This window comes from Coregonus clupeaformis, chromosome 11 (assembly GCF_020615455.1).
Source record: "Coregonus clupeaformis isolate EN_2021a chromosome 11, ASM2061545v1, whole genome shotgun sequence".
Taxonomy (NCBI): Eukaryota; Metazoa; Chordata; class Actinopteri; order Salmoniformes; family Salmonidae; genus Coregonus; species Coregonus clupeaformis.
Window position 1 is genome coordinate 19,676,844 of NC_059202.1, and position 27,639 is coordinate 19,704,482.

The following is a 27,639-nucleotide window of genomic DNA, read 5'->3' on the forward strand; positions in this document are numbered from 1 at the left end:
ACCAGTAGAGTCACCACCAGTAGAGTCACCAGCAGTAGAGTCACCAGCAGTAGAGTCACCAGCAATAGAGTCACCAGCAGTAGAGTCACCAGCAATAGAGTCACCAGCAGTAGAGTCACCAGCAGTAGAGTCACCAGCAATAGAGTCACCAGCAGTAGAGTCACCAGCAATAGAGTCACCAGTAGAGTCAACACCAGTAGAGTCATCAGCAATAGAGTCACCAGCAGTAGAGTCACCAGCAATAGAGTCACCAGTAGAGTCACCACCAGTAGAGTCACCAGCAATAGAGTCACCAGCAGTAGAGTCACCAGTAGAGTCACCAGCAGTAGAGTCACCACCAGTAGAGTCACCAGCAGTAGAGTCACCAGCAGTAGAGTCACCAGCAGTAGAGTCACCAGCAGTAGAGTCACCAGCAGTAGAGTCACCAGCAATAGAGTCACCAGTAGAGTCACCACCAGTAGAGTCACCAGCAATAGAGTCACCAGAAGTAGAGTCACCAGCAATAGAGTCACCAGCAGTAGAGTCACCAGCAATAGAGTCACCAGTAGAGTCACCAGCAGTAGAGTCACCAGCAGTAGAGTCACCAGCAGTAGAGTCACCAGCAATAGAGTCACCAGTAGAGTCACCACCAGTAGAGTCACCAGCAATAGAGTCACCAGCAGTAGAGTCACCAGCAATAGAGTCACCAGTAGATTCACCAGCAGTAGAGTCACCAGCAGTAGAGTCACCAGCAGTAGAGTCACCAGTAGAGTCACCAGCAGTAGAGTCACCAGCAGTAGAGTCACCAGCAGTAGAGTCACCAGCATTAGAGTCACCAGCAGTAGAGTCACCAGCAGTAGAGTCACCAGCAGTAGAGTCACCAGCAGTAGAGTCACCAGCAATAGAGTCACCAGTAGAGTCACCACCAGTAGAGTCACCAGCAATAGAGTCACCAGCAGTAGAGTCACCAGCAATAGAGTCACCAGTAGAGTCACCAGCAGTAGAGTCACCAGCAAGAGAGTCAACAGCAGTAGAGTCAGCAGCAATAGAGTCACCAGCAGTAGAGTCAGCAGCAATAGAGTCACCACCAGTAGAGTCACCAGCAGTAGAGTCACCAGCAATAGAGTCACCAGCAGTAGAGTCACCAGTAGAGTCAACACCAGTAGAGTCACCAGCAGTAGAGTCACCAGCAGTAGAGTCACCAGTAGAGTCACCAGCAGTAGAGTCACCAGTAGAGTCAACACCAGTAGAGTCACCAGCAGTAGAGTCACCAGCAGTAGAGTCACCAGCAGTAGAGTCACCAGCAATAGAGTCACCAGCAGTAGAGTCACCAGCAATAGAGTCACCAGCAGTAGAGTCACCAGCAGTAGAGTCACCAGCAATAGAGTCACCAGCAGTAGAGTCACCAGCAGTAGAGTCACCAGCAGTAGAGTCACCAGCAGTAGAGTCACCAGTAGAGTCACCAGCAGTAGAGTCACCAATAGAGTCACCACCAGTAGAGTCACCAGCAGTAGAGTCACCAGCAGTAGAGTCACCAGCAGTAGAGTCACAAGCAGTAGAGTCACCAGTAGAGTCACCAGCAGTAGAGTCACCAGTAGAGTCACCAGCAGTAGAGTCACCAGCAGTAGAGTCACCAGTAGAGTCACCAGCAGTATAGTCACCAGTAGAGTCACCACCAGTAGAGTCACCAGCAGTAGAGTCACCAGCAGTAGAGTCACCACCAGTAGAGTCACCAGCAGTAGAGTCACCAGCAGTAGAGTCACAAGCAGTAGAGTCACCAGTAGAGTCACCAGTAGAGTCACCACCAGTAGAGTCACCAGTAGAGTCACCAGCAGTAGAGTCACCAGTAGAGTCACCAGTAGAGTCACCAGCAGTAGAGTCACCACCAGTAGAGTCACCAGCAGTAGAGACACCAGCAGTAGAGTCACCAGCAGTAGAGGCACCAGCAGTAGAGTCACCAGTAGAGTCACCAGTAGAATCACCACCAGTAGAGTCACCAGCAGTAGAATCACCACCAGTAGAGTCACCACCAGTGGAGTCACCACCAGTAGAGTCACCAGCAGTAGAGTCACCAGCAGTAGAGTCACCAGCAGTAGAGTCACCACCAGTAGAGTCACCAGCAGTAGAGTCACCAGCAGTAGAGTCAACAGCAGTAGAGTCACCAGCAATAGAGTCACCAGCAGTAGAGTCACCAGAAATAGAGTCACCAGTAGAGTCACCACCAGTAGAGTCACCAGCAATAGAGTCACCAGCAGTAGAGTCACCAGCAATAGAGTCACCAGTAGAGTCACCAGCAGTAGAGTCACCAGCAGTAGAGTCACCAGCAGTAGAGTCACCAGTAGAGTCACCACCAGTAGAGTCACCAGCAGTAGAGTCACCAGCAGTAGAGTCACCAGCAGTAGAGTCACCAGCAATATAGTCACCAGTAGAGTCACCACCAGTAGAGTCACCAGCAATAGAGTCACCAGCAGTAGAGTCACCAGCAATAGAGTCACCAGCAGTAGAGTCACCAGCAATATAGTCACCAGCAGTAGAGTCACCAGCAGTAGAGTCACCAGCAATAGAGTCACCAGCAGTAGAGTCACCAGCAATAGAGTCACCAGTAGAGTCACCACCAGTAGAGTCACCAGCAATAGAGTCACCATTAGTAGAGTCACCAGCAATAGAGTCACCAGTAGAGTCACACCCAGTAGAGTCACCAGCAATAGAGTCACCAGCAGTAGAGTCACCAGTAGAGTCACCAGCAGTAGAGTCACCACCAGTAGAGTCACCAGCAGTAGAGTCACCAGCAATAGAGTCACCAGCAGTAGAGTCACCAGCAGTAGAGTCACCAGCAGTAGAGTCACCAGCAGTAGAGTCACCAGCAGTAGAGTCACCAGCAGAAGAGTCACCAGTAGAGTCACCACCAGTAGAGTCACCAGCAGTAGAGTCACCAGCAGTAGAGTCACCAGCAGTAGAGTCACCAGCAGTAGAGTCACCAGCAATATAGTCACCAGTAGAGTCACCACCAGTAGAGTCACCAGCAGTAGAGTCACCAGCAGTAGAGTCACCAGCAATAGAGTCACCAGCAGTAGAGTCACCAGCAATAGAGTCACCAGCAGTAGAGTCACCAGCAGTAGAGTCACCAGCAATAGAGTCACCAGCAGTAGAGTCACCAGCAATAGAGTCACCAGTAGAGTCAACACCAGTAGAGTCATCAGCAATAGAGTCACCAGCAGTAGAGTCACCAGCAATAGAGTCACCAGTAGAGTCACCACCAGTAGAGTCACCAGCAATAGAGTCACCAGCAGTAGAGTCACCAGTAGAGTCACCAGCAGTAGAGTCACCACCAGTAGAGTCACCAGCAGTAGAGTCACCAGCAATAGAGTCACCAGCAGTAGAGTCACCAGCAGTAGAGTCACCAGCAGTAGAGTCACCAGCAGTAGAGTCACCAGCAATAGAGTCACCAGTAGAGTCACCACCAGTAGAGTCACCAGCAATAGAGTCACCAGCAGTAGAGTCACCAGCAATAGAGTCACCAGCAGTAGAGTCACCAGCAATAGAGTCACCAGTAGAGTCACCAGCAGTAGAGTCACCAGCAGTAGAGTCACCAGCAGTAGAGTCACCAGCAATAGAGTCACCAGTAGAGTCACCACCAGTAGAGTCACCAGCAATAGAGTCACCAGCAGTAGAGTCACCAGCAATAGAGTCACCAGTAGATTCACCAGCAGTAGAGTCACCAGCAGTAGAGTCACCAGCAGTAGAGTCACCAGTAGAGTCACCAGCAGTAGAGTCACCAGCAGTAGAGTCACCAGCAGTAGAGTCACCAGCATTAGAGTCACCAGCAGTAGAGTCACCAGCAGTAGAGTCACCAGCAGTAGAGTCACCAGCAGTAGAGTCACCAGCAATAGAGTCACCAGTAGAGTCACCACCAGTAGAGTCACCAGCAATAGAGTCACCAGCAGTAGAGTCACCAGCAATAGAGTCACCAGTAGAGTCACCAGCAGTAGAGTCACCAGCAAGAGAGTCAACAGCAGTAGAGTCAGCAGCAATAGAGTCACCAGCAGTAGAGTCAGCAGCAATAGAGTCACCACCAGTAGAGTCACCAGCAGTAGAGTCACCAGCAATAGAGTCACCAGCAGTAGAGTCACCAGTAGAGTCAACACCAGTAGAGTCACCAGCAGTAGAGTCACCAGCAGTAGAGTCACCAGTAGAGTCACCAGCAGTAGAGTCACCAGTAGAGTCAACACCAGTAGAGTCACCAGTAGTAGAGTCACCAGCAGTAGAGTCACCAGCAGTAGAGTCACCAGCAATAGAGTCACCAGCAGTAGAGTCACCAGCAATAGAGTCACCAGCAGTAGAGTCACCAGCAGTAGAGTCACCAGCAATAGAGTCACCAGCAGTAGAGTCACCAGCAGTAGAGTCACCAGCAGTAGAGTCACCAGCAGTAGAGTCACCAGTAGAGTCACCAGCAGTAGAGTCACCAATAGAGTCACCACCAGTAGAGTCACCAGCAGTAGAGTCACCAGCAGTAGAGTCACCAGCAGTAGAGTCACAAGCAGTAGAGTCACCAGTAGAGTCACCAGCAGTAGAGTCACCAGTAGAGTCACCAGCAGTAGAGTCACCAGCAGTAGAGTCACCAGCAGTAGAGTCACCACCAGTAGAGTCACCAGCAGTAGAGTCACCAGCAGTAGAGTCACAAGCAGTAGAGTCACCAGTAGAGTCACCAGTAGAGTCACCACCAGTAGAGTCACCAGTAGAGTCACCAGCAGTAGAGTCACCAGTAGAGTCACCAGTAGAGTCACCAGCAGTAGAGTCACCACCAGTAGAGTCACCAGCAGTAGAGACACCAGCAGTAGAGTCACCAGCAGTAGAGGCACCAGCAGTAGAGTCACCAGTAGAGTCACCAGTAGAATCACCACCAGTAGAGTCACCAGCAGTAGAATCACCACCAGTAGAGTCACCACCAGTGGAGTCACCACCAGTAGAGTCACCAGCAGTAGAGTCACCAGCAGTAGAGTCACCAGCAGTAGAGTCACCACCAGTAGAGTCACCAGCAGTAGAGTCACCAGCAGTAGAGTCAACAGCAGTAGAGTCACCAGCAATAGAGTCACCAGCAGTAGAGTCACCAGCAATAGAGTCACCAGTAGAGTCACCACCAGTAGAGTCACCAGCAATAGAGTCACCAGCAGTAGAGTCACCAGCAATAGAGTCACCAGTAGAGTCACCAGCAGTAGAGTCACCAGCAGTAGAGTCACCAGCAGTAGAGTCACCAGTAGAGTCACCACCAGTAGAGTCACCAGCAGTAGAGTCACCAGCAGTAGAGTCACCAGCAGTAGAGTCACCAGCAATATAGTCACCAGTAGAGTCACCACCAGTAGAGTCACCAGCAATAGAGTCACCAGCAGTAGAGTCACCAGCAATAGAGTCACCAGCAGTAGAGTCACCAGCAATATAGTCACCAGCAGTAGAGTCACCAGCAGTAGAGTCACCAGCAATAGAGTCACCAGCAGTAGAGTCACCAGCAATAGAGTCACCAGTAGAGTCACCACCAGTAGAGTCACCAGCAATAGAGTCACCAGCAGTAGAGTCACCAGCAATAGAGTCACCAGTAGAGTCACACCCAGTAGAGTCACCAGCAATAGAGTCACCAGCAGTAGAGTCACCAGTAGAGTCACCAGCAGTAGAGTCACCACCAGTAGAGTCACCAGCAGTAGAGTCACCAGCAATAGAGTCACCAGCAGTAGAGTCACCAGCAGTAGAGTCACCAGCAGTAGAGTCACCAGCAGTAGAGTCACCAGCAATAGAGTCACCAGTAGAGTCACCACCAGTAGAGTCACCAGCAATAGAGTCACCAGCAGTAGAGTCACCAGCAATAGAGTCACCAGCAGTAGAGTCACCAGCAATAGAGTCACCAGTAGAGTCACCAGCAGTAGAGTCACCAGCAGTAGAGTCACCAGCAGTAGAGTCACCAGCAATAGAGTCACCAGTAGAGTCACCACCAGTAGAGTCACCAGCAATAGAGTCACCAGCAGTAGAGTCACCAGCAATAGAGTCACCAGTAGATTCACCAGCAGTAGAGTCACCAGCAGTAGAATCACCAGCAGTAGAGTCACAGCAGTAGAGTCACCAGCAGTAGAGTCACCAGCAGTAGAGTCACCAGCAGTAGAGTCACCAGCAGTAGAGTCACCAGCATTAGAGTCACCAGCAGTAGAGTCACCAGCAGTAGAGTCACCAGCAGTAGAGTCACCAGCAGTAGAGTCACCAGCAATAGAGTCACCAGTAGAGTCAACACCAGTAGAGTCACCAGCAATAGAGTCACCAGCAGTAGAGTCACCAGCAATAGAGTCACCAGCAGTAGAGTCACCAGCAATAGAGTCACCAGTAGAGTCACCACCAGTAGAGTCACCAGCAATAGAGTCACCAGCAGTAGAGTCACCAGCAATAGAGTCACCAGTAGAGTCACCACCAGTAGAGTCACCAGCAATAGAGTCACCAGCAGTAGAGTCACCAGTAGAGTCACCAGCAGTAGAGTCACCACCAGTAGAGTCACCAGCAGTAGAGTCACCAGCAATAGAGTCACCAGCAGTAGAGTCACCAGCAGTAGAGTCACCAGCAGAAGAGTCACCAGCAGTAGAGTCACCAGCAGTAGAGTCACCAGTAGAGTCACCAGCAGTAGAGTCACCAGTAGAGTCACCACCAGTAGAGTCACCAGCAGTAGAGTCACCAGCAGTAGAGTCACCAGCAATAGAGTCACCAGCAGTAGAGTCACCAGCAATAGAGTCACCAGCAGTAGAGTCACCAGCAGTAGAGTCACCAGCAATAGAGTCACCAGCAGTAGAGTCACCAGCAGTAGAGTCACCAGCAGTAGAGTCACCAGTAGAGTCACCAGCAGTAGAGTCACCAGTAGAGTCACCACCAGTAGAGTCACCAGCAGTAGAGTCACCAGCAGTAGAGTCACCAGCAGTAGAGTCACCAGCAGTAGAGTCACCAGTAGAGTCACCAGCAGTAGAGTCACCAGTAGAGTCACCAGCAGTAGAGTCACCAGCAGTAGAGTCACCAGTAGAGTCACCAGCAGTATAGTCACCAGTAGAGTCACCACCAGTAGAGTCACCAGCAGTAGAGTCACCAGCAGTAGAGTCACCAGCAGTAGAGTCACCAGTAGAGTCACCAGCAGTAGAGTCACCAGCAGTAGAGTCACCAGCAGTAGAGTCACCACCAGTAGAGTCACCAGCAGTAGAGTCACAAGCAGTAGAGTCACCAGTAGAGTCACCAGTAGAGTCACCACCAGTAGAGTCACCAGTAGAGTCACCAGCAGTAGAGTCACCAGTAGAGTCACCAGTAGAGTCACCAGCAGTAGAGTCACCACCAGTAGAGTCACCAGCAGTAGAGACACCAGCAGTAGAGTCACCAGCAGTAGAGTCACCAGCAGTAGAGTCACCAGTAGAGTCACCAGTAGAATCACCACCAGTAGAGTCACCAGTAGTAGAATCACCACCAGTAGAGTCACCACCAGTAGAGTCACTACCAGTAGAGTCACCAGCCGTAGAGTCACCAGCAGTAGAGTCACCAGCAGTAGAGTCACCACCAGTAGAGTCACCAGTAGAGTCACCAGCAGTAGAGTCACCACCAGTAGAGTCACCAGCAGTAGAATCACCAGTAGTAGAGTCACCAACAGTAGAGTCACCACCAGTAGAGTCACCACCAGTAGAGTCACCACCAGTAGAGTCACCAGCAGTAGAGTCACCAGCAGTAGAGTCACCAGCAGTAGAGTCACCACCAGTAGAGTCACCAGCAGTAGAGTCACCAGCAGTAGAGTCACCAGCAGTAGAGTCACCAGCAATAGAGTCACCAGCAGTAGAGTCACCAGCAATAGAGTCACCAGTAGAGTCACCACCAGTAGAGTCACCAGCAATAGAGTCACCAGCAGTAGAGTCACCAGCAATTGAGTCACCAGTAGAGTCACCACCAGTAGAGTCACCAGCAATAGAGTCACCAGCAGTAGAGTCAACAGCAATAGAGTCACCAGCAGTAGAGTCACCAGTAATAGAGTCACCAGCAGTAGAGTCACCAGCAATAGAGTCAGCAGTAGAGTCACCAGCAATAGAGTCACCAGCAGTAGAGTCACCAGCAGTAGAGTCACCAGTAGAGTCACCACCAGTAGAGTCACCAGCAGTAGAATCACCACCAGTAGAGTCACCACCAGTAGAGTCACCACCAGTAGAGTCACCAGCAGTAGAGTCACCAGCAGTAGAGTCACCAGCAGTAGAGTCACCACCAGTAGAGTCACCAGCAGTAGAGTCACCAGCAGTAGAGTCACCAGCAGTAGAGTCACCAGCAGTAGAGTCACCAGCAGTAGAGTCACCAGCAATAGAGTCACCAGTAGAGTCACCACCAGTAGAGTCACCAGCAATAGAGTCACCAGCAGTAGAGTCACCAGCAATTGAGTCACCAGTAGAGTCACCACCAGTAGAGTCACCAGCAATAGAGTCACCAGCAGTAGAGTCAACAGCAATAGAGTCACCAGCAGTAGAGTCACCAGTAATAGAGTCACCAGCAGTAGAGTCACCAGCAATAGAGTCAGCAGTAGAGTCACCAGCAATAGAGTCACCAGCAGTAGAGTCACCAGCAGTAGAGTCACCAGTAGAGTCACCACCAGTAGAGTCACCAGCAGTAGAATCACCACCAGTAGAGTCACCACCAGTAGAGTCACCACCAGTAGAGTCACCAGCAGTAGAGTCACCAGCAGTAGTGTCACCAGCAGTAGAGTCACCAGCAGTAGAGTCACCAGCAGTAGAGTCACCACCAGTAGAGTCACCAGCAGTACAGTCACCAGCAGTAGAGTCACCAGTAGAGTCACCAGTGGAGTCACCACCAGTAGAGTCACCACCAGTAGAGTCACCAGCAGTAGAGTCACCAGCAGTAGAGTCACCAGTAGAGTCACCAGTAGAGTCACCACCAGTAGAGTCAGCAGCAGTAGAGTCACCAGTAGTAGAGTCACCAGCAGTAGAGTCACCAGCAGTAGAGTCACCAGCAGTAGAGTCACCAGTAGAGTCACCACCAGTAGAGTCACCAGCAGTAGAGTCACCAGTAGTAGAGTCACCACCAGTAGAGTCACCAGCAGTAGAATCACCACCAGTAGAGTCACCAGCAGTAGAATCACCAGCAGTAGAGTCACCAGTAGTAGAGTCACCAGTAGTAGAGTCACCAGCAGTAGAGTCACCACCAGTAGAGTCACCAGCAGTAGAATCACCAGCAGTAGAGTCACCAGCAGTAGAGTCACCAGTAGTAGAGTCACCAGCAGTAGAGTCACCAGCAGTAGAGTCACCAGTAGTAGAGTCACCAGCAGTAGAGTCACCAGCAGTAGAGTCACCTGCAGTAGAGTCACCAGCAGTAGAGTCACCAGCAGTAGAGTCACCACCAGTAGAGTCACCAGTAGAGCCACCAGCAGTAGTGTCACCAGCAGTAGTCACCAGCAGTAGAGTCACCATCAGTAGAGTCACCATAAATAGAGTCACCAGTAGAGTCACCAGCAGTAGAGTCACCAGCAGTAGAGTCACCAGTAGTAGAGTCACCAGCAGTAGAGTCACCACCAGTAGAGTCCCAGACCTGCTGTTTTCAACTCTTAATGATCGGCTATGAAAAGCCAACTGAGAGACCTGAGCCCTAGGACCATACGTCGGGACTACCGGCCGTGGTGACTCCTTGCTGTCCCCAGTCCGCCTGGCCTTGCTGCTATTCCAGTTTCAACTGTTCTGCCTGCGGTTATGGAACCCCTACCTGTCCCAGACCTGCTGTTTTCAACTCTTAATGATCGGCTATGAAAAGCCAACTGAGATTTATTCCTGATTATTATTTGACCATGCTTGTCACTTATGAACATTTTTGAACATCTTGGTATGGTTCTGTTATAATCTCCACCCGGCACAGCCAGAAGAGGACTGGCCACCCCTCATAGCCTGGTTCCTCTCTAGGTTTCTTCCTAGGTTTTGGCCTTTCTAGGGAGTTTTTCCTAGCCACCGTGCTTCTACACCTGCATTACTAGCTGTTTGGGGTTTTAGGCTGGGTTTCTGTACAGCACTTCGAGATATTAGCTGATGTACGAAGGGCTATATAAAATAAAATGGATTGATTGATTGAGTCACCACCATTAGAGTCACCAGCAGTAGAGTCACCAGCAGTAGAGTCACCAGCAGTAGAGTCACCACCAGTAGAGTCACCAGTAGAGTCACCAGTAGAGTCACCACCAGTAGAGTCACCAGCAGTAGAGTCACCAGCAGTAGAATCACCAGTAGTAGAGTCACCAGCAGTAGAGTCACCACCAGTAGAGTCACCACCAGTAGAGTGACCAGCAGTAGAGTCACCAGCAGTAGAGTCACCACCAGTGGAGTCACCAGTAGAGTCACCAGTAGAGTCACCACCAGTAGAGTCACCAGCAGTAGAATCACCAGTAGTAGAGTCACCAACAGTAGAGTCACCACCAGTAGAGTCACCACCAGTAGAGTCACCAGCAGTAGAGTCACCAGCAGTAGAGTAACCAGCAGTAGAGTCAACAGCAGTAGAGTCACCACCAGTAGAGTCACCAGCAGTAGAGTCACCAGCAGTAGAGTCACCAGTAGAGTCACCAGTAGAGTCACCACCAGTAGAGTCACCACCAGTAGAGTCACCACCAGTAGAGTCACCAGCAGTAGAGTCACCAGTAGAGTCACCAGTAGAGTCACCACCAGTAGAGTCACCAGCAGTAGAGTCACCAGTAGAGTCACCAGCAGTAGAGTCGCCAGCAGTAGAGTCACCAGTAGAGTCACCACCAGTAGAGTCACCAGCAGTAGAGTCACCAGTAGTAGAGTCACCACCAGTAGAGTCACCAGCAGTAGAATCACCAGCAGTAGAGTCACCAGTAGTAGAGTCACCATCAGTAGAGTCACCAGCAGTAGAGTCACCACCAGTAGAGTCACCAGCAGTAGAATCACCAGCAGTAGAGTCACCAGCAGTAGAGTCACCAGTAGTAGAGTCACCAGCAGTAGAGTTACCAGCAGTAGAGTCACCAGTAGTATAGTCACCAGCAGTAGAGTCACCAGCAGTAGAGTAACCAGCAGTAGAGTCACCAGCAGTAGAGTCACCACCAGTAGAGTCACCAGTAGAGCCACCAGCAGCAGTGTCACCAGCAGTAGTCACCAGCAGTAGAGTCACCAGCAGTAGAGTCACCATAAATAGAGTCACCAGTAGAGTCACCAGCAGTAGAGTCACCAGCAGTAGAGTCACCAGTAGAGTCACCAGCAGTAGAGTCACCAGCAGTAGAGTCACCACCAGTAGAGTCACCAGTAGAGTCACCACCAGTAGAGTCACCAGTAGAGTCACCAGCAGTAGAGTCACCAGTAGAGTCACCAGTAGAGTCACCAGCAGTAGAGTCACCAGTAGAGTCACCAGCAGTAGAGTCAACAGCAGTAGAGTCACCACCAGTAGAGTCACCAGTAGAGTCACCAGCAGTAGAGTCACCACCAGTAGAGTCACCAGCAGTAGAGTCACCAGCAGTAGCGTCACCAGCAGTAGAGTCACCAGTAGAGTCACCAGTAGAGTCACCACCAGTAGAGTCACCAGCAGTAGAGTCACCAGCAGTAGAGTCACCACCAGTAGAGTCACCAGCAGTAGAGTTACCACCAGTAGAGTCACCAGCAGTAGAGTCACCACCAGTAGAGTCACCAGTAGAGTCACCAGTAGAGTCACCAGCAGTAGAGTCACCACCAGTAGAGTCACCAGTAGAGTCACCACCAGTAGAGTCACCACCAGTAGAGTCACCAGCAGTAGAGTCACCAGCAGTAGAGTCACCACCAGTAGAGTCACCAGTAGAGTCACCAGTAGAGTCACCAGCAGTAGAGTCACCACCAGTAGAGTCACCAGCAGTAGAGTCACCAGCAGTAGAGTCACCACCAGTAGAGTCACCACCAGTAGAGTCACCAGTAGAGTCACCACCAGTAGAGTCACCAGCAGTAGAGTCACCAGCAGTAGAGTCACCAGCAGTAGAGTCACCAGTAGTAGAGTCACCAGCAGTAGAGTCACCAGCAGTAGAGTCACCAGTAGTAGAGTCACCAGCAGTAGAGTCACCAGCAGTAGAGTCACCAGTAGAGTCACCAGCAGTAGAGTCACCAGTAGAGTCACCAGTAGAGTCACCAGTAGAGTCACCAGCAGTAGAGTCACCAGCAGTAGAGTCACCACCAGTAGAGTCACCAGTAGAGTCACTAGTAGTAGAGTCACCACCAGTAGAGTTACCACCAGTAGAGTCACCAGCAGTAGAGTCACCACCAGTAGAGTCACCAGTAGAGTCACCAGTAGAGTCACCAGCAGTAGAGTCACCAGCAGTAGAGTCACCAGTAGAGTCACCAGCAGTAGAGTCACCAGCAGTAGAGTCACCACCAGTAGAGTCACCAGCAGTAGAGTCACCAGCAGTAGAGTCACCACCAGTAGAGTCACCACCAGTAGAGTCACCAGCAGTAGAGTCACCACCAGTAGAGTCACCAGTAGAGTCACCAGCAGTAGAGTCACCACCAGTAGAGTCACCAGCAGTAGAGTCACCAGCAGTAGAGTCACCACCAGTAGAGTCACCAGTAGAGTCACCAGTAGAGTCACGAGCAGTAGAGTCACCAGTAGAGTCACCAGCAGTAGAGTCACCACCAGTAGGGTCACCACCAGTAGAGTCACCAGCAGTAGAGTCACCAGTAGAGTCACCAGTAGAGTCACCAGTAGAGTCACCAGCAGTAGAGTCACCAGCAGTAGAGTCACCAGCAGTAGAGTCACCACCAGTAGAGTCACCAGTAGAGTCACCAGTAGAGTCACCAGTAGAGTCACCAGCAGTAGAGTCACCAGTAGAGTCACCAGTAGAGTCACCAGTAGAGTCACCATTAGAGTCACCAGTAGAGTCACCAGCAGTAGAGTCACCAGTAGAGTCACCAGTAGAGTCACCAGTAGAGTCACCAGTAGAGTCACCAGTAGAGTCACCAGCAGTAGTCCAGTTATAATGGCTGTATGGGGACATAATATAGCATGTATTTAGAGCATGTAAAGTGAAGTAGTGAGTTGAGCTAGATGTTAGGGTGTGTCCCAACTTGCACCCTCTCCCCTATGTAGTGTACTATTTTTCACCAGGGTCCACAGTGCTATGGTCAAAAGTAGTGCACTATGTCAAATAAAATAAAATAAAAATGTTATTTGTCACATGCATGGAAAACGAGATGTAGATTAAGAGTGGAATGATGACTGGGCCCTTCACGTCAATGCAGAGAGAACACAGAAATAATATACAAATATGATCGCATAGACAAAATAGAAAACTAAGTAGGCAATAGGGAGACATTTGGTTTTCATCTAGATCAACATGAGATGGGTACTGGTCCAGAGAATATACCAGAACAAAACAATAACATGATGTCATCCACTAACGGGTCAAAGATGTTCCTCACAGACGTGCTGAGGGGGGGGGGGGTTATTGTTTTCATTCTTTTGGAGCATAGAGCATAAACTCCATTGTATAGAAATAACTAACTGCTATGAGTTGAGGCTACAACATTTCAGCCATAAACAGAGCAGTAAATCATGTTGAGTTTGATTGAATGTCCCATGACAGAGAGAATGTGTTTGGCACCTGACTGATGACATGACACACTCTGACCTAACGTCCTCCTAGGCCTGTGTGTGTGTGTGTGTGTGTGTGTGTGTGTGTGTGTGTGTGTGTGTGTGTGTGTGTGTGTGTGTGTGTGTGTGTGTGTGTGTGTGTGTGTGTGTGTGTGTGTGTGTGTGTGTGTGTGTGTGTGTGTGTGTGACTATATCTGGTCCCTCGCCTGCCTGCCCTAGGCCACGTCTCTCTAACCCTTCATCATGGACCCCTACAGTGGTGTTAGAATGACCGTGCTCAGTAGAAAACTATGTGATGGTGCTCAGTAGAAGACTATGTAATGGTGCTCAGTAGAAGACTTTGTGATGGTGCTTAGTAGAAAACTATGTGATGGTGCTCAGTAGAAAACTATGTGATGGTGCTCAGTAGAAGACTATGTGATGGTGAAATTCCACAAATTAACTTTTAACAAGGCACACCTGTTAATTGAAATTGCATTCCAGGTGACTACCTCATGAAGCTGGTTGAGAGAATGCCAAGAGTGTGCAAAGCTGTCATCAAGGCAAAGGGTGGCTATTTGAAGAATCTCAAATATAAAATAAATGTTGCTTTGATTAACACATTTTTGGTTACTACATGATTCCATATGTGTTATTTCATCGTTTCGATGTCTTCACTATTATTCTACAATGTAGAAAATAGTAAAAATAGAGAAAGATCCTTGAATGAGTAGGTGTCCAAACTTTTGACTGGTACTGTAGATTTCTGCATATGTACCAAGATGTTCAAATAAACCTAAACATAATGTAAATGTGATGATTCATGCTAGAGAGGCTCGTCTATGGACATGGATCACTGAAGGACTTAGAGGACAATAAACTGTCTATCCTAAAATCCTATCTAAGCTCAGGCTTTCTGTCGTAGACACCAATCGGATAAAGCATTCAGTCATCATGCTGCTGAGACTGAGGGTTTGCACCTCAACCCAGAGTGAAATAAACTGTCCATAATTACCAAACACAGATGCTAATGATATTGTGTCCTGGTCTGACTCTCTTCACACACGCAGTTAACTCCTTCCAGCCTCGTTGCAGCCCTGCCTTGCTTTCAGCACATCTTCCTACAATAGAGATCAGAGAATGCCAGGGAGGATGCAGACGGCCAGTATCGTATAGGCATGCCACGTATCAGACGACCAGAGAACACACTAGATAGGGCACACTACAAAGGGCACAACAGAAACCTACCACTCCATCTAGAGAGCTTGGAGAAAGCCAGATCAGCCCCAGATGGCCAGACCAGAGCATGCCGCTTGGAGAAAGCCAGATCAGCCCCAGATGGCCAGACCAGAGCATGCCGCTTGGAGAAAGCCAGATCAGCCCCAGATGGCCAGACCAGAGCATGCCGCTTGGAGAAAGCCAGATCAGCCCCAGATGGACAGACCAGAGCATGCCGCTTGGAGAAAGCCAGATCAGCCCCAGATGGCCAGACCAGAGCATGCCGCTTGGAGAAAGCCAGATCAGCCCCAGATGGCCAGACCAGAGCATGCCGCTTGGAGAAAGCCAGATCAGCCCCAGATGGCCAGACCAGAGCATGCCACGTATCAGACGACCAGAGAGACACACAGAGAACCATTGAGGACAGAGAGAAAGAGGGCACCACAGAGGGTGCAACAGGCACACTACAGAGGGCACCACAGAGGGCACTACCGAGGGCACCACAGAGGGCACACTACAGAGGGCACCACAGAGGGCACACTACAGAGGGCACACTACAGAGGGCACCACAGAGGGCACACTACAGAGGGCACCACAGAGGGCACACTACAGAGGGCACCACAGAGGGCACACTACAGAGGGCACACTACAGAGGGTACAACAGAGGGTACCACAAAGGGCACTACAGAGGGCACACTACAGAGGGCACACTACAGAGGGCACACTACAGAGGGCACACTACAGAGGGCACCAAAGAGGGCACCACAGAGGGCACACTACAGAGGGCACCACAGAGGGAACACTACAGAGGGCACCAAAGAGGGCACACCACAGAGGGTACCACAGAGGGCACACTACAGAAGGCACCACAGAGGGCACACTACAGAGGGCACCACAGAGGGCACACTACAGAGGGCACACTACAGAGGGCACACTACAGAGGGCACACTACAGAGGGCACCACAGAGGGCACCACAGAGGGTACAACAGAGGGCACTACAGACGGTACAACAGAGGGCACTACAGAGGGCACACTACAGAGGGCACACTACAGAGGGCACCACAGAGGGCACACTACAGAGGGCACACTACAGAGGGCACCACAGAGGGCACTACAGAGGGCACACTACAGAGGGCACACTACAGAGGGCACACTACAGAGGGTACCACAGAGGACACTACAGAGGGCACACTACAGAGGGTACACTACAGAGGGTACAACAGAGGGCACCACAGAGGGTACCACAGAGGGCACACTACAGAGGGCACACTACAGAGGGTACATTACAGAGGGTACATTACAGAGGGCACTACAGGGGGCACACAACAGAGGGCACACTACAGAGGGTACATTACAGAGGGTACCACAGAGGGCACACTACAGAGGGCACACTACAGAGGGTACCACAGAGGGCACCATAGAGGGTACACTACAGAGGGTACCACAGAGGGCACACTACAGAGGGTACACTACAGTGGGCACACTACAGAGGGCACCACTGCAGGCACACTACAGAGGGCACCCCTGACTTGCTTCCAGCAAACAGTACCACACATCTATAGAGATTAGAGATAACTGGATACCAGTGTAAACATGACACATTCTAGACAAGGATCAGGGCACAGAAATCCCAGAGGTCACTGAGGTCAAAGAGGGCACACTACAGAGAGGTCAAAGAGAGACAGAGATGGCCAGAGATGGCACCGGGAACCTACCACTCCATCCCGGCACGGTTGATGTCGTCCCACCAGCACTCTGTGGGATGCCCCAGGGTGGTGGGAGTCTGCTGGCACTCGAAGGTCCAGAGGCGGTCGGACCCCTCCTTCTCACTGAAGACACTCTGCAGGGCCACCAGTACCTCTCCGTGAGGACATTGGAAGTTGAACCCCTGGCGGAAGGTGTGGATCCAGGGGACAGAGCGGTCGATATGGCTCTCCATACGGTTCTCATACTCCTGGCCTGCCACGGTGGCTAGAAGGGCCAGAGCCCACAACAACAGCACTGGTCCTGGAGTCATCCTGCCTGTCACCAAGCTTGTGAGCAAAGGCTTAATGTGAGCGAAGCCTGGGCGTCCGAGAGGCTCTGAGCTGGGTCTGAGCTGGGTCTGTGCTGATCGCAGACAAAGAGAGAGCGAGAGAAAGACTGTCTGCTCTGGCCCGCTCCTCTCTGCTCCACCGCAGCAGTCTGGCTCCAGATGTGTTATAAGTTATCCAAATCCAGAACTGATGTGTAATTTGCAGCTCCCATGACAGTTTGATTGGACTGGGATTCACGTTGACTTTCTGTTAAGGTCGACTTTCAGAAAAACTCCACAGTGTTGATTGCAGAGATTAAGGGGTGCACCTTAAGAAATAAAATGCTGTTTGTAAATGATTCAGGACCATGATGTAAAGTGATGCATCATGTAATTCAAATATTAGTGCTGTGTCTTGGCTGCCTCTAGAGCAGGGTTCTTCAGTTCCGGTCCTGGAGGGCCGAAACACTTCTGTTTTTTATTTCTACCTGGTAGTTAATTGCACTCACCTGGTGTCCCAGGTCTGAATTAGCCCCTGATTAGAAGGAGGGGATGAAAAACAGAGGTGTCTCGGCCCTCCAGGACCGGATTTGAAGAACCCTGCCTCTAGAGAGTTCTAATTTAACACAACTAGTTTGACAGGACATTGGCCAGTTCAAAATGTTTTGGTCATTGTACTCACCTGTCATTTTTGGGGTTTCGCTCAAACTTTTCTAACTTCATGCAGTAAAAATTATCTGGATTGGAAAGTCCCCCAGTGTGTATTGAAGTTTTTATTCCGTTCTGTAGCCAATGGAAACACTGAGCAATAACAAACACGCAATATGTTATGAAAAAGTATCCACATATTCTATGCTGTTTACATTATACAAAGAGAGGGAATTAGAGGCTTTACAAACATCTATTTCAGTTTATGACAGACAATGTCATATGGGACGAACTGCATTCTAATTCAGCTGGGGGCTCTTCAAGTTCATGAGAACTGGCAATAAAGGAGGACTGCAAAACAAACAGCAGAATTTCCACAGCTCTCCCGCCCCTGTGAAAACAGAATGTTCTTGTAAAAGAGGTGAGGAAAGAGAGCGAGAGAGAGTGGAGAGAGCGAAAGAGACAAAGAGAGAGAGTGAGAGTGAGAGTGAGAGAGAGAGAGAGAGAGAGAGAGAGAGAGAGAGAGAGAGAGAGAGAGAGAGAGAGAGAGAGAGAGAGAGAGAGAGAGAGACAGAGACAGAGACAGAGAGACAGAGAGAGGGAGAGAGAGAGAGAGAGAGAGAGGGAGACAGAGAGAGAGAGACAGAGAGAGAGAGAGAGAGAGAGAGAGAGAGAGAGAGAGAGAGAGGGAGAGAGGGAGAGAGAGAGAGAAAGAGAGACATTTGGCTGTGAACAAATTAAATTAGATCTATCATGAAGCAGCCACAAAAGCAGATTCATGCAAAATAAAAAACAGTTATAATTCTAGTTCTAATTTGAAACCTCAAAAGGAGAAATGATTTGATGCCAAATGCAATCTTATAAGGAAAACATTTAGATCTTTATCAAATGGAAAACATCACCAACCACAAGATAGAGAGGTTTGGCACATGTGACACATTGAAAGAATACAAAAAAAAACTAAGATGGAAGAAACGGAAGCATTTTGAGAACACTCTGAAAGAGATTGAAGACTCCATTGATGGAAACCAGTTCTGGGAGCAATGCAATGGTCTGAATGGAAAACAGAGGAATGACCTAGCCATTCAAAATGGCAACATTTGGAAAGAACACTTTGAAAGTCTATATGGAATATTAACATCAGAAGACCTTACTTTGCCTCCTGAGAGGCGCAGCGGTCTAGAGGCGTCACTACAGACCCTGGTTTGAGCAAAGGCTGTGTCGCAGCCGGCCACGACCGGGAGACCCATGAGGCGACGCATAACGTCGTCTGGGTTAGGGGAGGGTTTGGCCGGCCGGGATGTCCCATTGCGCTTTAGTGACTCTTTGTGGCGGGCCGGGCCCATGCACGCTGACTACGGTCGCCAGCTGTACAGTGTTTCCTCCAACACATTGGTGCGGCTGACTTCCGGGTTAAGCGAGCAGTGTGTCAAGAAGCAGTGCGGCTTGGCGGTGTGGTGTTTCGGAGTTGCAGCGATGGGACAAGACTGTAACTACCAAATTGATATCATGAAATTGGGGAAAAAAAGGGGTAGAAAGTACAAAAAATAAAAAAGACCTTACTTTAAACCAAAAAAACATGCTCCCTAGAACACACAATTAAAAACAACCAGAACCCTATTGACTTCCAAATTACACAGGCTGAACTTTCGAATAAAATACAAAGCCTTAAACCTGGAAAGGTATTTGGCCCTGACAGCATCAGGAATGAAACGCTTAAACACAGTACTCCTGAGCTGCAGGATGGCTTATTAAAACTATTCAACCTGGTTTTGGAGAGTGGCTGCTTCCCTGATATTTGGAACCAGGGGCTCATAACCCCCATATACAGTGGGGAAAAAAAGTATTTAGTCAGCCACCAATTGTGCAAATTCTCCCACTTAAAAAGATGAGAGAGGCCTGTAATTTTCATCATAGGTACACGTCAACTATGACAGACAAATTGAGAGAGAAAAAATCCAGAAAATCACATTGTAGGATTTTTCATGAATTTATTTGCAAATTATGGTGGAAAATAAGTATTTGGTCACCTACAAACAAGCAAGATTTCTGGCTCTCACAGACCTGTAACTTCTTCTTTAAGAGGCTCCTCTTGTCCTCCACTCGTTACCTGTATTAATGGCACCTGTTTGAACTTGTTATCAGTATAAAAGACACCTGTCCACAACCTCAAACAGTCACACTCCAAACTCCACTATGGCCAAGACCAAAGAGCTGTCAAAGGACACCAGAAACAAAATTGTAGACCTGCACTAGGCTGGGAAGACTGAATCTGCAATAGGTAAGCAGCTTGGTTTGAAGAAATCAACTGTGGGAGCAATTATTAGGAAATGGAAGACATACAAGCCCACTGATAATCTCCCTCGATCTGGGGCTCCACGCAAGATCTCACCCCGTGGGGTCAAAATGATCACAAGAACGGTGAGCAAAAATCCCAGAACTACACGGGGGGACCTAGTGAATGACCTGCAGAGAGCTGGGACCAAAGTAACAAAGCCTACCATCAGTAACACACTACGCCGCCAGGGACTCAAATCCTGCAGTGCCAGACGTGTCCCCCTGCTTAAGCCAGTACATGTCCAGGCCCGTCTGAAGTTTGCTAGAGTCCATTTGGATGATCCAGAAGAGGATTGGGAGAATGTCATATGGTCAGATGAAACCAAAATAGAACTTTTTGGTAAAAACTCAACTTGTCGTGTTTTGGAGGACTAAGAATGCTGAGTTGCATCCAAAGAACACCATACCTACTGTGAAGCATGGGGGTGGAAACATCATGCTTTGGGGCTGTTTTTCTGCAAAGGGACCAGGACGACTGATCCGTGTAAAGGAAAGAATGAATGGGGCCATGTATCGTGAGATTATGAGTGAAAACCTCCTTCCATCAGCAAGGGCATTGAAGATTAAACGTGGCTGGGTCTTTCAGCATGACAATGATCCCAAACACACCGCCCGGGCAATGAAGGAGTGGCTTCGTAAGAAGCATTTCAAGGTCCTGGAGTGGCCTAGCCAGTCTCCAGATCTCAACCCCATATAACATCTTTGGAGGGAGTTGAAAGTCCGTGTTGCCCAGCGACAGCTCCAAAACATCACTGCTCTAGAGGAGATCTGCATGGAGGAATGGGCCAAAATACCAGCAACAGTGTGTGAAAACCTTGTGAAGACTTACAGAAAATGTTTGACCTGTGTCATTGCCAACAAAGGGTATATAACAAAGTATTGAGAAACTTTTGTTATTGACCAAATACTTATTTTCCACCATAATTTGCAAATAAATTCATTAAAAATCCTACAATGTGAATTTCTGGATATTTTTTTCTCATTTTGTCTGTCATAGTTGACGTGTACCTATGATGAAAATTACAGGCCTCTCTCATCTTTTTAAGTGGGAGAACTTGCGCAATTGGTGGCTGACTAAATACTTTTTTTCCCCACTGTATATAACTGCCCTGATAGAGGGCATCCTTGTCTAATGCCCCGCCTCACCTACTGAGTCCCTCAACCACCATACATGACGCCCCAGCATACAACATCTACACACAGGCCAAAAACCTTTCCCCAAACCCAAACATCACATTAAACAGATACTCATGGTCCACTCTATCAAAAGCCTTCTCTTGGTCTAAAGAGACCAGTCCAAAGTTCACATTAGAAACTCTCGATAAGTCCAACATGTCCCTGATTAAGAACAGGTTGTCCGTGATACACAATATGTCTGGTCCTTGTGTACTATAGAGTCCAGATAGCGAGGTCTTTGGCAAATATCTTATAGTCCGCACAGAGCAATGCCACAGGCCTCCAGTTCTTAAGTTCACTCAAGTCCCCTTTCTTGGGCAGGAGAGTCAGAGCCGCCCGACGACAGCTCATTGGCAACTATCCTACCCCGACACACTCACGCAACATGCAAAGGAAGTCCAGTCCAATTATTCCCCAGAATTTTTTTTTATCAAACTCCACTGGGAGTCTATCGACCCCCGGTGCATGGCCGGGGGACATCTGGGTTACGGCCTCTGCCAGTTCATGGGACAACAGGGGAATGTCAATTTCATCCCTCTGTGCCAGAGAGAGCTTAGGGAGTTCCGCAAACAAAACCTGAGCACACATAGGATCACACAGTTCTGCCCTATACAACTCAGTATAAAACTCCACGGTCCGCTCCCGCATCTCCCCCACCACAGAGGTCACCCGCCCATCCGACAGCCGTAGACAATGCATACCCTTGGCTTCACCGCTCTGTCTTTCCAAGCCAAAGAAGAAGGAGCTGGTAGCATCCATCTTCTTGAGCTTGGAGAACCTAGCTCTTACAAGTGATCCCTTTGCTTTAACCTACTAGCTAAGTTAGCCTGGAGGCCTACATTGCCTTGCCCCACCAGCTCTACCTCCATCTCACTGATACTACGCTTGAGTTCCCCCAATACTCTCCTAGCCTCTGAGGATGAGAGTGCTGTATACTATTGACAGAAAAGCCAAATTTGGACTTTTCCCACATCCCACCATTGCCTCAGAGACTCATACTCCTCTCTTCGCTGCTCCCACCTTTCCCAAAAAGTCTGGAAACCTGAGCAAAAAGTGGCATCTTGTAAGAGCTTTACATTAAACTTCCAATAGGATGCCTGCCGAGGCCCTGGTGAAATAGACAGCCGAGCCATGGTTATGTGGTGATCTGAAAAACCCACCGGGAGAATGGTAGCGCCCAACAGCCTATTGCTATGATTCCTGGACGTCGGGCTGCACTCACCCTAGCCCCGAAGACCTTCACCCATGTATACTGTCTTGTGTTGGGATGTATAGTTCTCCAAACATCCACTAGGTCAAACTGATTAATGATGTCCCTTAACATCCCCCACTGAGCCTGAATGAGGCTCCTCCCCATTTCTGTATTTCGTAAAATCCATCATACAGTTCCAGGCCCCGCCGACCACCAGCGTCTCCTCAGGCGCTACCTGTGAGAGTTCCTGTCTAAGACAGCCAAACAGAAGCCCCTTCTCCCTACCTGTGTTAGACATACACATTTATTAATTTCTGCTTTTACTACCAGCAGTCTACCCCTACACACCTACTTTGAGGAGCACATTTTTACGGCCAGACCTGGTGCAAAAAGGACTGCCACCCCTGCACTAACATTTGTTCCATGGCTCAGCACACTTGCCCCTTTCCACCAGAGCCCCCAATCGACTTCATTCACCACATCACTATGCGTCTCCTGCAGAAACAGCACCTGTACTTTTTCTATTTTACATATTCACTCCTCTTTCCCGTATCTCTGGCACCATTTATATTAAGCGAGCCTACCCAAAGCATCTCTATAAGAAGTGGGAGAAAAGCCAGCAAAGAAAGAGACCAATAGCAAAGCTCAAAAAGCCCCAGTGCAAGAAAAAAGCTATTCATTTAAACAGTGTCTGAAGGTAGACCCTTTACGCACGGTTGTGACCCACTTCCTCAATGTACAATGTTTCCTGGGTGAGAGGACACCATGCCCCTCATTTTTCAGAGCGTGTTGTACTGATCTTACAAACTTTCCTGGATCGCAAAAAAAAGCTTCAAGATTAACCTTCTTTTTCACTTTAGTCTCATTCCGGAAACTTGACAGTGTACTTTGACCCCTCTGACTGACTGGCTGTCAGCTCTGGACCCATTGAGGAGGAGTCTGAAAAGAAATCCTCCTCATCGTCTTCTTCCTCAGACTCACCTTCCTCCTCCTCATCTCCATCTCCCATCCTGACCACCTGCCCTTCCTCTCTAGTCGGGGCCTCCCCCCCAGCACCAGGCAAAGGTTCCTTGGTGCCTTTGACCACACCAGTCTCTCCCCTCCCACCTCCTTTCTTCTCCCCCTTTTTCCTCTTCCGCATGACACCCTCCTCCACCCCCCCTAGTCGCTTACCCTTCCCCACTATACTCTCCTCATCCACTAGCATTACCTGACTAAGCCCAGCCTCATCTACACCACCATCCATAGCATGACTAGATGCAGCCTCAGCTACACCACCATCTATAGCATGACTAGACCCAGCCTCATCTACACCACCATCTATAGCATGACTAGGCCCAGCCTCTACTGCCTGTGTCTCATGGCCCCCTGTACGTTGACCTCGATTTCCCCCACTGGCGCTTGTACCCTCACCTTGTCTATGGTCCTTATGTGGGCACGCAAAGCTCTTATGCCCCAAATCCCCACACTCAAGCAGACTATATGTGCTGGCAAACCCTGCGTAGAGCCCCTCCCCTGCCTCACTTTTAAATGCACATTTATATGTTGCTCATTGTTGTTCAGAAACATGAACACTTGCCTCCGGAACGAAACAACTTGCTTAACGGCATCTGCCTGGAAACCTGCCGACACGAAAACCGCAAACTTACCAAAACGACTCAGCTCAGATTCGCAACTAGAACCCTAGTCGAAGGAGTCGAAAGAGGAGAAATCGGCACCAACACATCCCTTACAAAATATTCCACTAGCAATCAGCCTGCCCACTAAATTTACTATTTTCATGAACACAACCACAGATTTGTTCATTCTGGATGCAGAATGTATAAATTCAGCTCCTACCTGTTGGCCGACCGCGAGCAGAACCTCCTCCACCTTAACTCCATTCTCAGGAACACACCTAACGACAGCGTCTCCTACGCCGGTCAAAACCCCAGGAAACTAAAACTACATCCCCTTCCTTCCTAACTTTGAATGAAAACAGTGGGTACCACTAAACTAACAGTGCGTTAACCCTCCACCATGGAAAATAAACACTGAAAAAAAAGACCAAGGAAATAAGCAAGAACGTAAGTACAAAAAGTCAGTAAGGACAGAGCCCTCCACACGACCTCTCAACTACTAACACTCCCAGCATGCACTGAGAGAGAGAGAGAGAGAGAGAGTAGAGAGAGAGAGAGAGAGAGAGAGAGAGAGAGAGAGAGAGAGAGAGAGAGAGAGAAGTGGGGAGAAAGAGAGACAGAGAGAGAGTGTGGAGAGAGAGAGTTTTGAGTTTTATAAGAAAACTTTATTTTATACTTAATTATTAACACAAATAACGGCACACTGTGCCTTTTCAGAGATTAAACAACACCTTTGTCATTCCTAAATCAATAAAGAAAAGAAAAAATATATATATACAAAAATATATATATGAAAACTATTCATTAAAATAAAAAATCATATATTTACATTCAACTCATTTCATCAACAAAAAATAGCTTCCTCTCCTCCACAAAACATATTGCTCCTTCGTAAGCCCACTTCTACTCAAACAATGGGAGATCTTTCATAGCCGAGAAGAACTCAAAATCCACTTTTATTCTCGCTTTGACTAATCCTTTAAAAACACGTCTTACATCCTGCCCATATCCCATGTCTATTTTATGTTTCCTGCTCAGAAAAATTGATATTTTAGCTTGTTCCAAAATAAAATGTAACAGTTTACATTTTCTTTTCTGTTGCTTACTATATTGAAACCCCAAAATAAAAACAGTGTTATTGAAAATCTCCCCTACAGCTGTAAACAAAGACTGAAGTATTTCCAATATAGGCTTTATCCTCTCACACTCCATCAAACAGTGAAACATTGTTTCTCTTATGTTACAAAAAGGACATCCATCTCCAACATCTGAGTTAATAACAGATACAAAAGCATTAACTGCAATGATGCCATTCAAAACCCTCCTGTGCCCTTTTGTAACGGTGGCTTGAACAGTGCTCTCCATGCTGGCTTTACTTAATCAACAGTGCATTTAAAAAAATAAAAATAAAAACTACAACAAAAAAAGTGTTGAGAAAAAAAGAGCAGAAGTAAAATAAAATAACAGTAGGGAGGCTATATATACAGGGGGGTACCGGTACATATTACTTCAACTACCTCAACTAGCCGGTGCCCCCGCACATTGACTCTTTACTGGTACCCCCCTGTATATATAGCCTCCCTACTGTTATTTAATTTTACTTCTGCTCTTTTTTTCTCAACACTTTTTTTGTTGTTGTTTTATTTGTACTTTTTTGTTTAAAATAAATGCACTGTTGGTTAAGGGCTGTAAGTAAGCATTTCAATGTAATGTCTGCACCTGTTGTATTCGGCACATGTGGCCAATAAAGATTGATTTGATTTGATTTGACTTTGTCACCAATGCCCAATTTTACCTCCAAGGAGTGTCTTTTCTATTCTTCAATTTATCTTTATTCAAAACCTTGACACACCCCCTATATACAGTGCCTTGCAAAAGTATTCATCCCCCTTGGCGTTTTTCCAATTTTGTAGCATTACAACCTGTAATTTAAATTGATTTTTATTTGGATTTCATGTAATGGACATACACAAAATAGTCCAAATTGGTGAAGAGAAATGAAAAAAATTACTTGTTACAAAAATTTCGATAAAAAAAAATAACGGAAAAGTGATGTGTGCATATGTATTCACGCCCTTTGCTATGAAGCCCCTAAATAAGATCTGGTGCAACCAATTACCTTCAGAAGTCACATAATTAGTTAAATAAAGTCCACCTGTGTGCAATCTAAGTGTCACATGATCTGTCACATGATTTCAATATATATACACCTGTTCTGAAAGGCCCCAGAGTCTACAACACCACTAAGCAAGGGGCACCACCAATCAAGCGGCACCATGAAGACCAAGGAGCTCTCCAAACAGGTCAGGGACAACGTTGTGGAGAAGTACAGATCAGGGTTGGGTTATAAAAAAATATCAGAAACTTTGAACATCCCACGGAGCACCATTAAATCCATTATTAAAAAATTGAAAGAATATGGCACCACAACAAACCTGCCAAGAGAGGGCCGCCCACCAAAATTCACGAACCAGGCAAGGAGGGCATTAATCAGAGAGGCAACAAAGAGACCAAAGATAACCCTGAAGGAACTGCAAAGCTCCACAGACGTAACATAGACGCAGGGAGTCAGGAAGCAGGTGCAGTTAGTGAGTTTAATAGCAACAAACATGGAACGATTCAAAACAAGAGAAGCGTCTGACATGGAATGATGCTGCCACTGGAATGATGCTGCCGCTGGGTCAATTGAGCACCACCCTATGGGGCTCCTATGGATGCTGCCCTATGGGGCTCCTATGGACGCTGCCCTATGGGACTCCAAATCACTGGCGGATTCTAATACAGCCTGGAATCGAACAAGGGTCTGTAGTGATGCCTGTTGCACTGAGATGCAGTGCCTTAGACCGCTGCGCCACTCGGGAGCCTCAACATTCTCCTACATCAATGAAGGTGTACATTTGGCCGTTTGGAACATAAGCTTTATATTTCACAAATTAGCCTCCTTGGCTAATCTAAAGAAGTATAAGAACACACCAAAAATAAGAGATAATGAAAAAAGGGTTTGATAATGATTGCAGAAATCTAAGGAAGTTATTGTTCTCTGTGTTTTTAATTAGCCAACCAAAATGTAGGCCTTCAATATGGAGAAACATTGAAGCAATACAAACACACCCTAAGAACAAAAAAGGAACAGCACATTAGAAATCAGCTGAGGAATCCGTAGAATCAAACCACTTCTGGGAGAAATTGAATAAATTAAACAAACCACATCATGAGGAATTGGCTATCCAAAATGGGGATATGTGGAGAAATCACTTTGCAAACCTCTACAGCAATATAACAAAGAGCCCAGAACAAAAAGATATACAAGAAAAATTACAAATCCTTGAATAAGCAGTCATAGACTATCAGAATCCTGTGGATACCCCCAACTGCAGAACAATAATTATTGGAAAAACTTTGCACTCTCCAACCCAAAAAGGCCTGTGGTGCTGATGATATTTTTAATTAAGTGATCAAATATTCAGGCCACAAATTCACATCGGCTGTACTCAAACTCTTCAACATTATCCTCACTGCAGTTATTTCCCCCGATGTTTGGAACCAAGGATTGGTCAAACCAATCTATAATAATGGAGACAAATTTGCGTTAACAGCAACTTGGGGAAAACTCTGTGCAGTATCATAAATAGCAGACTACGTCATTTCGATGATGAACACAACGTCCTGAGCAGATGGCAAATTAGATTTTTAACAAATTACCACAACAGACTACATTTATACCCTCCACACTCTAATTGACAAACAAGTGAACCAAAACAAAGGCAAAATCTACTCGTGTTTTGTAGACTTCAAGAAATTATTTGATTCAATTTGGCGCGAAGGTCTTTTTTATAAACAAATATAAAGTGGTATTGGAGGGAAAACATAT

At 47.9% G+C, this 27,639-nt stretch overlaps 1 protein-coding gene across 1 annotated transcript in view; it reads right to left on the reverse strand.

Moving 5' to 3' along the window:
* Window positions 1-24,246, reverse strand: part of dpt (dermatopontin) — a 34,281-nt gene extending 10,035 nt beyond the window's left edge. Inside the window, exons 1-3 of the mRNA XM_041890981.2 lie at window positions 23,989-24,246; window positions 17,479-17,597; window positions 16,498-17,125 (exon numbers count right to left, since the gene is read on the reverse strand). Of these exons, the coding sequence (XP_041746915.1) occupies window positions 16,498-16,799 (302 nt within the window). The 5' untranslated portion in view covers window positions 16,800-17,125; window positions 17,479-17,597; window positions 23,989-24,246. The remainder of the gene's footprint in view (window positions 1-16,497; window positions 17,126-17,478; window positions 17,598-23,988) is intronic.
* Window positions 24,247-27,639: the final 3,393 nt, after the last annotated feature.